At 37.2% G+C, this 12,659-nt stretch overlaps 1 protein-coding gene across 10 annotated transcripts in view; it reads left to right on the forward strand.

The window, feature by feature from the left end:
* The window catches only part of STXBP5L (syntaxin binding protein 5 like), a 203,018-nt gene that overhangs the window by 98,059 nt on the left and 92,300 nt on the right, over positions 1–12,659 (forward strand). For all 10 annotated transcript variants that reach the window (XM_040571976.1, XM_040571997.1, XM_040571986.1 and 7 more), the window contains one exon: positions 10,974–11,037. In XM_040571976.1, the coding sequence (XP_040427910.1) occupies positions 10,974–11,037 (64 nt within the window). The remainder of the gene's footprint in view (positions 1–10,973; positions 11,038–12,659) is intronic.

A 12,659-nucleotide genomic window follows, 5' to 3' on the forward strand; every position in this document is an offset into this window, starting at 1 on the left:
ATTTCAGAAAGTGAAACTGCTGAGGACAAACTCATAGTATTTCATGCAGTTTCTGAGACACTTGATTCATATTGTGAGGAAACTGTTACCTCAAGTAGCAATCTGAAATTAACAAAGCTCGGTGAACCAAGGAGACTGTACCTAATTATAAGGTTATGGGCCTACAGCGGTAGATCCAATTCATCCCAAGCAGAGATCACATTGATAGTAGCCACTTTTCTACAAAATCCTCCTCATTCCCCCGTTTTCCCTCACTCTGTTGTTACTAACTTCTTCACTAATGGTTATGGCTCACAGGTTGACAAAACTGATACCTCTTTTTCTTCCTTCTCCTCCGTTCCTACCAAACTAAATAGGAAGAGTCACAAAACTCTGATTTTATCTTCAAAAGAGGTAAAATTAAGGATATGAAAGGTAATCAGGATTCAAACAGTCTTCTGTTAAATCTTTCGTCCTGGCAGGAATTTTGGAATGTTTGTCCTGCCTTTGTAAGAGTTTTCTCAGCCCTGCTCAGTAGTTTTGGCTGAAAAAAAATCCTGCTGGAGAATGAGATTTAATCAAAACAGAATCAATATGTTAATTTTGATGAGTTTTTCAGGTGGGAAGTATCTTAATTATTTTTCTCTTTCTCACATTGTTTTAATGATGTTGACATACTAGAGGTCTTCTTGTTTTATTTCTTTTTTTTTTTAATGTATTATATACATTTTATTGAGTAGTTAATACCTTTGACAATTTGAGAACAACGCATTTCCATTTCATGTGTGTTTTCAAATTTTCTTTCCTCCAGATATGATGATGATTTTCTTCTGTATGGGAGCAAGTCTGAAAGTTTGTATGAAATGGAAACTTTCCACCAAGTTTCACTTCCTATTTAGTTCAAAATTCTTTTTGGATATGTTTGTTTTTGTTTATATGGCCACAGTAGACATTTCTTATGACAACAGATTAGAATTCTTCAGTGAATATTCAGTGAAAAGTATGTGGTTTTCTTACTAAAAAGCTTTGGTACTGAGCTGTTCAGATAGGTTGCCGTCATTGTTTCTTCTTCTAAAAAGCTAGTTTTTCACCTTACTGCTTTGGTGACAGTTGAGCACAGGTATTCATTCATTGCTGCTTCTAGTTCTATCAGTCTTACAAGTATACCACGATCCCTATAAGCAACGTGCTAGTCTAAGAAGGCTGTATCCTGTTCTTGTACTTGTTGGTGTCGGATGGAAGAAGTTGTTCTTGTCTGTAACTACACAGGTAAATAGTGCGATACCTTCTGGATTAATTTCTCCATATTCGAATAAGAGGCTGGTGGGGATAACAGTGATGTTTGCCACAGCAGCCACCTTTAATAGATGTTCTAGCACTGCTGACATTGAAACTATGTGACTTTTTCCTAGTAAATTCACCTGAACTCTGTCTGGAATATGACATAACAACAGACTAATGTCTCTTCAAATCCTCTTGCTTTCTTGTAGGTAAAAATATAACTTAGATTACTTTTTAACAGGAATGCTATTAACTCTGTGTGTTTGATAAGTATGGGCTTATGTTAGTAGACTTTCCTTTATAATTGTACTGAGCTGTATATTTGAGAGAACAATTTTGTCTTGGGCCATGGATATGTTCATATTTGATTATATTTTTTGAATCTTTTAAGTTCAGAATAATTTATATATTTTAGTATTACAGAGTCATACAATAATTCAGGTTGGAAGGCTTCTCTGGAGTTTTCTGGACCAACCTTCTGTTTGCAGTAAGATCAGCTATGAAACTCGATTGTTCAGGGCTTCATACGCTCATAGGGCCTATTGATGCTAGGTACTTTCAAAGTTGAAAGAAAATGGGAAAATGTATGTGTATATGTATGTATACCTTCAGGAACAGTTTCAGTATTGCCGTGAATGAACCTATACAAAGTAATAGTGCTCATAAGATTGTTTTTCATTCTGAGAGATTATATCATATCAGAGTGTGGGATTAGTTTGAAGATGCGACTATTCTCTATAAAGATTGGAAGCAGAGGGTTTACCTTCTGTGCAGGCATATTTTTGTCAAAATTATTGGCAAGGAAAGCCCAGCAAAGTGATTGCTCTGCTGCTATATTCAAGTCCTCAAGTCCTCAGCTTAGATGGAGGATTTATAAATAGAACTTTGAGTGTGTCAGATTTGTGTGTCATCTGCACAAACGAGCTCAAAGAAGAGTTTTTCCCTCTTTGTGCAACTTTTACCCACGGTTTCTAAAACTGCAGACTAAGGCTACCAACATAACTTGTCTTCCTTTCAAAATCCCTCCTCTTGTCAGCCTTGCAAGTGACTCTAATGAAATCTCTGTGAATTTTCAAAATGAGGATTTAACTCAGTTGTCATTGGGATTTTAAGGCTATACAATGAAAAACAATAGGAAATTGAGCAGATTAATTTTTTTTAAAGCCTGAAATGCTTCAAGTTTGGCATGTTAAACTATGTATTACCATATCTAAGTCACTGTAAAGCCATACTACAGCTCATTTTATGAGTTAAAAACAAACAACACATAACTAACCAACCAAAAAAAAAAAAAAGCTAAAATTCCACTTATCTTAGATTTTCAGAACATGGTTAAAGAGGACCTCCACATATTTTGCTAACACTATGGCCAAGATAACCTGAATACCTGTGTTGTCATTTCTCCCCTTTGGAAAACAACTACAAGCTATATTCTAAACTTTCATCATGGACTGAATTTGTTCCAATGAGGCCATGATGATTTTGTTCAGTAAATAATATAATCAATGGTATAGCATAGGCACAAAAAATAGGGGGTGTAGAAAACATATTCTAGCAACTCATTTTAGTCTGTTCATGAATTTACCAGGGTTTAAACCTCTCAAACTGTTTTGTGACACTTAATGAGATTACTTTTTTTTTTCCAGATAACAGAAATCTATCCTTGGAGCAACAAAAAAAACCATAGTGACACCTATCAAATGACTGATAGAAGTATTTTTTTTCTAATAGTGATTATTTTGCAGAAAATCACCTTGTCCTGCATTGTCTGCTTTCACTTAGAAAGTTGGCTTTAGGTTTGGTTTTTATGTTTTTTTTGTCCCTTGAAAGCTTGTTACCATTTGTGATTTTTGTGTGTGTATATGTGTCTAATTTTCTATCTAAATATACTGAAAGATCTGTAGAATACAAAATTTTGGAGTGAGTGTTTTTTCTCATCAGGGTCCATTCACAACTATCTAGTAGAGAAATATGTCGAAAAGATGGTGAAAGTACCTATTTATCATAGGTACTATATCTATATATATATTATAAGAGAGATCCTCCAGCTTGCTTTAAACAATATTTACAATATTGTAATTTATTACAATATTTATTATTACTGAGAAATTAAGGCCTGAATAGACTAATAATGTAAAGGAAACTAATCCTTTTTGTTTGAGATTATTTTCAATACTGAGGCATAACTGATTCTAGAAGTTAAGGAAAAAAGTTCTTTATAAATCATATGCACTGTAAAGTTCAGTGGACCTGACCTTGTCAAGAGCTAAGAAAGAAAATTAGAACGTGGGGAGTTTAGAAACATTTGCTCTAACAATTCTGGTCTCGGCTATTACTGTAAGCATCTGAAACATCTTTTCAGCTACAATTGAAGAAAAACTCAAAGATTTTAATTTGTCTTTACTAGCAGAGCTAGTACTTTGCCAAAGATGTTTGGTACTCATGATGCTACTCTGTCTTCTACTCTCTAACATGCAAACTGTTTCTCTCCTTCAAAATATTTGGAAATAAGTCTGGAAGAGAGGTATAGTCTGTAAGTTTAGCATGTGTTTGCATCTACTTCAACAACACTGAGATTTATTTTCTCAGACGGCAGGATCATACATTTTGGAAGGTCACCTGGTGTCTGTGATAAGGAAGATCTTGCTGCGAGTCCACTAAACATCAAAAACGAGAGATGTGCATTGTAACCCCCTTCATGAGCATGCAAGTTTTAGTGCTTGAACACCCCAATGAATAACTGAATGAATAACTGAAACTCAGTTGGAATTGATTTATGACATAGCTGTTACATGGTCTTTTCTTTCTTAGCTCTTTCCCTGGCCAAGCCCCATTCCCTAGTTTCAGAGCCAGCGGTTCCACTGCGGTAAAGGAAAGCAGCACACAGGAGGAGCGATAGTAGTCTAGGAGCAACTACCACCCTCTCTGCTCTGACCCAAATGGAAATAATTCTAATATAAAGGAAGTGCAAGCTGAAAGGTGTCTCTCTTCTAGGTATTTCAGAAATTCTGTCCAAGTTGCATCTTGAGGTTGAACTGATTATTACTTACATTATTCGCATCCTATGGATCAAATCTAGGAACTAGAGTATCTAACTTACTCATTCTCTTCAATTTCTCCATGATTCTACCAATGAAAAGAAAGTCTTAAAATCTCTGGTGCACTTCACCTTTGTAACAGCAGAACTACAGAATATGTCTGACTACTGGCACAACAGAAATATCTGCTTATGCACATCCATTTCTCAGCACTGTCACATTCAGTTGTATCCAACTTTGTAACAATGACTAACAGAAATGTTTTCCTTTGTCCTCCCCTAACAACTTTCATCACTTTCTACCACTAGTAGGTTTTTGTTCATCTCAGAAATCATTAGTGTGATAATTCTGTAATTGTGCATGCTTTTTTTTTTTTCAAGAGGAAAATTGCTTTCTCTTGATTTGATTCTGTTTTGTCATATATTTCTTTTGCCTGCTTTAGAGATTGTCTTGGTATTTCACGAAGTTCTTACAACAGTACTTAAGTTACTCTGTTTGTTAGAGGGCATAATATTTCCCAGAATGATGGTGAGTGCATCGTCTATGTATTTTCCATGTTTTTCTGGGTCCAAATTATAACATCACTGATGACTTCTTTTTGAGCCTTCTAGTTTTACAGTAAAATACATTTTTTAAAAATGCATTCTTACAAGTTTTTTGAAGACTCCTTTTGTATAGTGAATAGTTTCTTCATTTCATTCCTGTTTTGATTAAGAGTCAAGTCTTACAGCATATCAGGTCTCTCATTTCCCACAAAGAAACATGCACCAGATAAGTTAATACTTGCTGCTGTCAAGAAAAACGTCTGAAGAAGTGCACAACAGTTCAAAGTATCATTAGTTCGTTAACAAACTTCTAGTTCTGTACAGCTGTTATGGGAGCCCTTTGCTCCATTTTTAAATTCTTTTGTAGTCTGTTTTTGCAGGTTATTGAGGTCAGTGAAGGCTATGAACTATTGCAGAATTTTATATCATTAGTTGGTTCTTTCTTGCTCAGTTCAAGGTAGCTTTTGCTTCAGGAATTTTTTACTGCAGATCATAGATTATATTTTGGGAACTTAACCTTATTTTTTTTTCTTTCTGCCATGTATGGACTTGGCTTTCTTTTTTATTCTTCTCATATCTTTGCAGAGTTTTATTCTCTCAGTCACTCTCAGCTGTAGCCGAGCTAGTATTTGGGGAATTCTCTGCTCAATTATTTCACTTACGCCTTATTTTCTTCTACTGCTTCTTCTGTATTTTGCCCTTTCTCTAGGGCTAGGATCTACTTTTTATATGGTGTCTTAAAGACAGCTTGAAGAAATGCCTATACAAAAGTATCTGGCATCAACAGCAGTGTATTTTATTCAAGATAGCTTCAAATTTGGTTGGTTTCCCAGCACCTTTTCATCCTTTCCAGGAGCTGTTGTATCTCTGCCTTTGCTTTTAATTTAATTCACCAACATTTTTCTTTCTTTGCTGTTCTACAATGGCAGCATATGACTTTCCAATCTTCTTGACAAACCTACTCTAACAGTAGTAAGGGGAAACAAAACATTTTATGTATACTAAAGCTACATGAGGCAAAATGTTTTCATGTGTAGACATTTCTACATGCAGTGTTATCTACAGTATGAAAGTAGTAATTACTGTGTCTGTAGCTCTGATAGTGTTTCATGAGTTTTGTAAACTAATCTCATTGATATAATATAGTTAACTAAATAATTGCTTCACATAATCTTACTTGTAGTGCAGTCTTGATGTCTACACTTAGGAGAAATTGATTATAGTGCCTGGCAGTCCTTTTGCATGCAACACTTCTCTAGGGCTCCAAAAAACATTGCTGCTATTTCTATTTATATATACTTTCCTTGAGGAAAAAATAAGATGCATGTCACATAAGGCATTGGGCTGCCTTTGGCATATGTGACTATTCCTAGTCTTAATGTGTGGCACAGAGGGCTAGCTTTGGGCTCTTAGCCACAGCCCTTCACTGGGAGAGAGATAACATCACTTCAGGAGAAGCGAGAAAGATGTCTTGCCAGAGAAGATTTGTCATGTCTTTCCTGAATCCAGCCATATGGCTGGTTCAGAGGAACAAGGGAAAGGCCATATACAATGGAAAATTATTATCCTTTCATGCATATTTTTTTCCTGCTCCATCTGAAAATGGTGTTATTTTGTACCAGTGTATGCCCCCAGAACATCTCCCCCAACATGGGACTGACTATGTGTGTCCTTTGCCAAACCAAACCAAAAGCTTTGTGCTGCACCTTGTGGATATTCCTTGTTGGTTAGTCCAAAGAGGTATCAGTTTTAATGAAAATGGTTTGCTTGATTTGTATAAAAAAAACAGTATTTCTTGGAGCCCTGGAAAGGTAGTGCAGAAGTACTGCTGGGTAGCAGGCTTTTCAATTTCAAAATGCTTTAGGAACATCAGCTGTCATCACCCCAGCAACTCCATGTGTGATGTTATCCGTGATGGCAAGTCTGAATTGAGTTTTAGGCTCTGCAATTATTTGAAACAGATTCTTACTTATTTCCTGACAGAGTTAGTACTATGACTGCCAAACTTAGTAGACTGTTTCCTCTTGCCTATGTATAATCAAAGCTGACAGCTGTTAAGTGATCAGGGTATTTGTGCTGGGCGGACCCTGGCTGACTGCAAGATCCTGACCCAACCATTCTCTCACTCCCCTTCCTCAGCAGGACAGGGGAAGAAAATAAGATGTAAAAGCCTGTGGGTTGAGATAAAGATGGGGAGATTGATTACTAATTACTATCAATGGGCAAAACAGACTCAGTTCAACTCAGAATTTAGTTTATTGCCATTTAAAAATAGAATTGGACAGTGAGAAATTAAGACAAAACTTGAAGCAGCACTGTGGGATGGGGAGTGGGGGTTGCAGTCAGTCCGTAACAGTTCCTCCCTGCCACTTCTTCCTCACACTGTTCCCTGCTCCAGAGTGGGTCCTTCCCATGGACTACAGTCCTTCAGGATAAACCTGCTCCAGGTTGGGCTTTCCATGAGCTGCAGCTCATTCAGGAAATACTCAGCTGCTTCAGTGAGGGGGCCTCCACAGGCTGCAGTGCAGAGATTTGCTCTGATATAATCCTCCTTGGGCTGCAGGGGGACAGCCTGGTCCACCATGGTCCTCTCCATGAGCTGCAGGGGAACTTCTGCTTTGGCACCTGGAGCAACTCCTCCCCCTCCTTCTTCACTGATCTTGGTGTCTGCAGGACTTCTCACGCCTTTTTTCCTCGCTTCTTATTGCCTGTGCAGCATTTTGCCCTTTCTGAAGTACCTTTTACCCAAAGTGCCACAAGACTCAGCTGCATCCTGCACTGGGTCTGTTGGAGTTGGCTGTATCCAGCATGGAGCAGCCCCTGGCCTCTTCTCACAGAGGGCACCCCTGCAGCCTCCCCACTGCAAACACCTTGCCTCCTTCATCCAATGTTTCACATAAAAGAGCTAACAAGAATTGAACCTAAGACTTCTAGCGTAGGTTTGAAAGTAGAACAATGTTTCATTGAGTCTCTTGATAGAGTGAAATACTAGTTAGACTAAAATAATAAAATTGGAAGAAAATGGAAGAAACCTGACCTAGTCAGTTATAATACAGAACAAGTAAATTATTACAATAGTGAAGAGTAAAATAATATAAATATTAAGGGAATACTTATATAAATATAAAGGAACGGAATAAGGAAAAATAAAATCTCCCAAATTTAGTGTGCTGTGGTTGGTATTAACTTTTCTGATAATGAGTGAAGCTCTTACTCAGCAAAATAGACAAAATAGCTAGGAACCTAATAATAAAACTGAAATTACTCCTGAAAGAAACAAAAGGTGCCTAATATCTTGAAAAGCAAAAAGAAATTTTATTGCATTGTTTCAGGTGGCAAACCTCCCAGGATCCTCCAACTACTGTAGTACAATAGATTCAAGGTAGAGAAATGGATGAGGTAGGAAAAAGTATTGTATTAGTGAAGAACACCCCTTTTAGCTGAGGTCTCAGTATGGAAATCATCTCTGAAAAAATATAAGATAAAAATAAGACTGGTAGTAAAAGACAGCTTTGTATCATTTATAGAGGAAGCACTAGTTAGTGACAATGAAAGTATAATTACTGTAAAGTTAGATGTAATGTAGAGTGACTACAACTCATGTAACACTTTGCTTCTACACAAAATAAATGTGTTCTTTAGTAAGCAATGACATAATATGTATCTTAAAAAGAAAACAGTGTTTGTGCAAATACATCTAAGTTGTTCTTGACTTTTACAATAAGTAGATACAAAGAGCAGTTTGAATGGGATCAGCCCATATCTTAGAAAGATGATATGCTCTTTTCTTTGCTCCCTCCATTTACCCCAATTCTGCCAACATTCCTGGTCAAATGCCAACACTTGTATGGCCATTTTACCCAACCTGCATACTGGTCGGCTCAATGGGCTGGAATAACTGACCAAAACCTGCATGTATTGCCAGCCAGCCAGCATGTCTGCATGTACTCCTTGCACCATTTCATCTGTTGCCAGCTTATTCATGCCTGATGTTTGCTTGGCTCTTCCCCCTCTTCTGTCACACTGACCAGCATAGTGTTGCCTGACTAACTGCACTGGTTTTGAATATTGAGAAGCAGTGTTTATAGCCAGGCACAAAGGGAGAGAAAAGTGAATTCACAGTGTATTGGAGTGGTTCTTATCTGGCAAAAAAAAAAAAAAAAAGTAAAATTCTTTATGCTGCCTCCCACTCTTCCCAAATTTCCCTCTTATTCTTTTTCTTCCTACTTTGCACTGTATGGCATGGGCAGCATGTACCCCAAACAGATCTAGTTCTTTCCTTCACCATACACCAACTAGTCCAAATAGGTGAATCTATGTCAGAAACAAAGTTCAAAGCAGGCTAAAATGTCCCCAGTTGTCATATTTATTCCCTGAGGACTAGCAGTACAAGATATTTGTGGGCCTAAGCCCAGTTTGCAATTACCCTCATCTCACTGTTCAATTCGCTGTCACTGCCTATCTACCCTGCCTGTTTCCAGGTCTGGTGGTATGGAAATTATTTTTTTTTTATTTCAGTATAGGTTACTAAGAAGCAGCAACTCAGTTTGCAGGGTCTTCTTTGGCAAGTTGGCTTGGATAAAAATGACAGCCAAATCTCCTGCTGCCTGCATCTCTGCACAAATGGTTCTTTGCCATGACTCCAACCAAATGGGTACTTGCTGCTGGCACTGTTAAAGACAGCCTGTACAGAATGTTACTGTATAAACAGTTTTTCCCCTGCTTTCTTGCTGATCTCACTTCCATGCTAGGATATGCTGCAAATTGCTATTGTGGAAGCCTTGCTCATCTCAACCTCATGTAGCAAAGTAACATGCTGCAGGTATCTGTGGAAACATGATCTGACAAAGCTGAAGATGGTGGCAGGGGATCATCTCATGGAGAAGGTTCGCCATGTGAATGTCTTGCCATATTGCCACTAGCTTTGTGTATGCAGCTAGCAGTAATGTTAAAATACTTGTAAAGGAATGGGGTATAGTTTTGGAAGGTTGTTCGGCTTTTAGGTGACTGCTTTGGGAAGGACGATATGGATTACTCTGCGATATTTTAATGTTCAAGGTGACTAGAGTTTTCTGCAAACCATTCTCAATCTTGATTTAGAGTCTGACTTGGTAGTATAAAATGTTTTGAGGCCAGTTTTGCTATAGTTCAGTATTTGAGCCAAAAGAAGAATAACGTGGTTAATTTATGGAATTCCTTTGAGTAGTTTGGCTGGAGAACCTTGTTTTAATCTTTCTTTAATTTTCTTGCAAAACTTTTTTTCAGTTTGTAGCCTATGTCATTTTAGATGTGGTTTCCAGGAAAACTTTATGGGCCCTGCCATACCTGCCATGCCATATTTCTTTTCCTGGTGACCATTGTTGACCCAGACATATAAATAGGGACAGCAAGTCTAGATCCTTACATGAACTTCAGGGGATGTGTGCTCTGACCCCAGACCCTAGGTGAAAGAAAGGTCCTGTGCTATGCAGCCATTCAAATAGCCTGAAGCTTTGTGGGCTTAGTGCTTGTCTTCTTTCTCTGTATGACTGCCAGGGCCTAAAGTTCTGTTCAGAAAAGACGGCAGTTCAAAAATCTTCACAGAGAGGACCATGTCAGAGCAATTCCCCACGCTGCAGCCTGTGGAGGCCCCCTCACTGAAGCAGTAGGAGTATTTCATGAATGAGCTGCAGCCCATGGAAAGCCCTCCCTGGAGCAGGTTATTAGTTACCGAAAAGAATCCAGTGGAGACTGTAAATCTTTGACAGATTGGCCTTGAAATCGGGCAAGAAAGCAGGGAGGGCAGAAAGAGAGAATGGACAACAGAAAAGGCAGAAAAAGCTTTAGAAAATAGGGAAAAAATCTGTAATAGGTCGAAAAGTGAGATTTAAATTTAAAAAAAAAAAAAGAGAAGAAGAAGAAAGCATTCATCTGTGATAGAGAATCTTTGCTTTAACAGGGCAAAAAGGAAGTAGAGTTGAACATGAAAATGTATGGGTTATTTTCAGATAACAATATTCCCCTTTGGACTTTTTAGAATGGCTTTTAAATTATTGGAGATACGTGTTAACATACCTAGCAATTAAGATAAGCATCTAGCTTTTCAAGCAAAGAAAAAATTCACAGATTTGAATTGATTTTTGTTTTGCAGATCCACAAAGACTCACCCTGGGCCAGTTGTACATTTAAGTGACAGCCCAAGAGATGAGGGAAAAGTGAGTACAGCTAATGATAAAAAATATTGCAACATTTCATAGCCTTCATTGACCTTAATAGCTCTTTCTCTTTTCTTATTCGCTAATTATATTATTTGCTTTCATTATATATTTGTAAGGTCACTGTTTTCCAGTTTAAAAAAAATATATATCTCTTTGGACAATGTTAATGAGTAAAAATCTGTGATACAGACAACATCCTTTGAAACTTCTAGCCAGTCAAAATCGTTCCTTATTAAATAAATGTGAGTTTTGCTAGAGTAAGAATTGACTAAAAATTGTAAAAATTGTGTCAGGACCTTGGTATATGCAAAAGCACGCTATTATGAGGGCATTATAGTAAGTTCTCATAAGATTTTATAAGTCACTTCTTATGCAAGAATAATAATGATAGCAACCCCCATTTGGAACTTGCTGCTGTTTGTGAGCAGCTGAGAATAGCAAAGAGCTGTCAAGAAGTGAAAGCAAAACTAGTAGTTAGAGTGTTAGGGTTGTGACTGATACCATCAGGAGGCAAAATCTGAGTCGGCTTTATTTCTGTGGTATCTTTTCCAAAATGAAATTTGATTGCCAGACTGCCAGCTTTATCATAACTGTTTCTATTTCTTTGCTGCTACTGTTTGTTTTTTTTGTTGTTGTTTTTTCTTTTTATTTTTTTTAGCATTTTGCTAAAATACTAAGCTATTTAACTATTTTATCTTTTCGATCACTTTCACCAGTTGCATTTCAGTGAGTATTTATAAGGGACTGCGTTTTACAAATGGTGTATCTACTCAACAGTGCGTCTCACTTAAGTAACAGCTATAGTTATTGTAAACTAGAAGCATTCTGAATTTCTGTTACTGCTTGGAAATACAGTTGCTTGTTGCTCAGTGGGCACTTTGGAGATATCTGGGCACTGATGAACTACTGGCATACTAACAAGGCTCTCGCAACAGCAAAATCAGGTGGATCCCTATTAAAAACAAACATCAGAAGTTTGTGGGGAGAAAGAGTAGGGAATGCAAGACACATTGAAACTGTCCCAGTGCAGCTGTTTATATCATTGATAGACTGAGGGTGGCATAAAGAACAAATTGGTGCTAACAAGTTACTTGCAGATTTGCAGAATGTGGAATCGGCAGTTTGATACTTACTGGAAAATATCAGTAAAAGGTACACAGAGACATAAGAGAAGTTTGAAGCACTGAATCAAAAGACAGCTCCAGATGAAAAGACCCAATATTAGAGGAAAAAATAAACTAAATTTTTCAACTAATTCACATCAAACTTTGGTTGAAAAAAATAAAGGAAAAAAACAGTCTTTTTTCAGAAAGGGGAAATGGAAAAAAGAAAAACAACCCAAACTTCTGGGACTTTTGCTGTTCAACATAGTTATAAACAACCTAGAAAAGAGTGTAAGCAGTAATGTGATAAGGTTTGCTGGATCTTAAGGGACTGAGAAACTCAGAAGCAAAATGGCAGGTTAAATAATGTCTTTTGTTAAGTATTCAGTGTAAATAGTGGGAAGTGATATGTGAGGAGGAAAAGAATATTTCTAACTTTACATATAAAACAATGGGTCTGAGCTGATTATTACTGTTTAGTATCAAGACCTTAGAATGATGATTGATAGTTCAATA

The sequence above is a fragment of the Cygnus olor genome, chromosome 1 (genome assembly GCF_009769625.2).
Source record: "Cygnus olor isolate bCygOlo1 chromosome 1, bCygOlo1.pri.v2, whole genome shotgun sequence".
Classification (NCBI taxonomy): Eukaryota; Metazoa; Chordata; class Aves; order Anseriformes; family Anatidae; genus Cygnus; species Cygnus olor.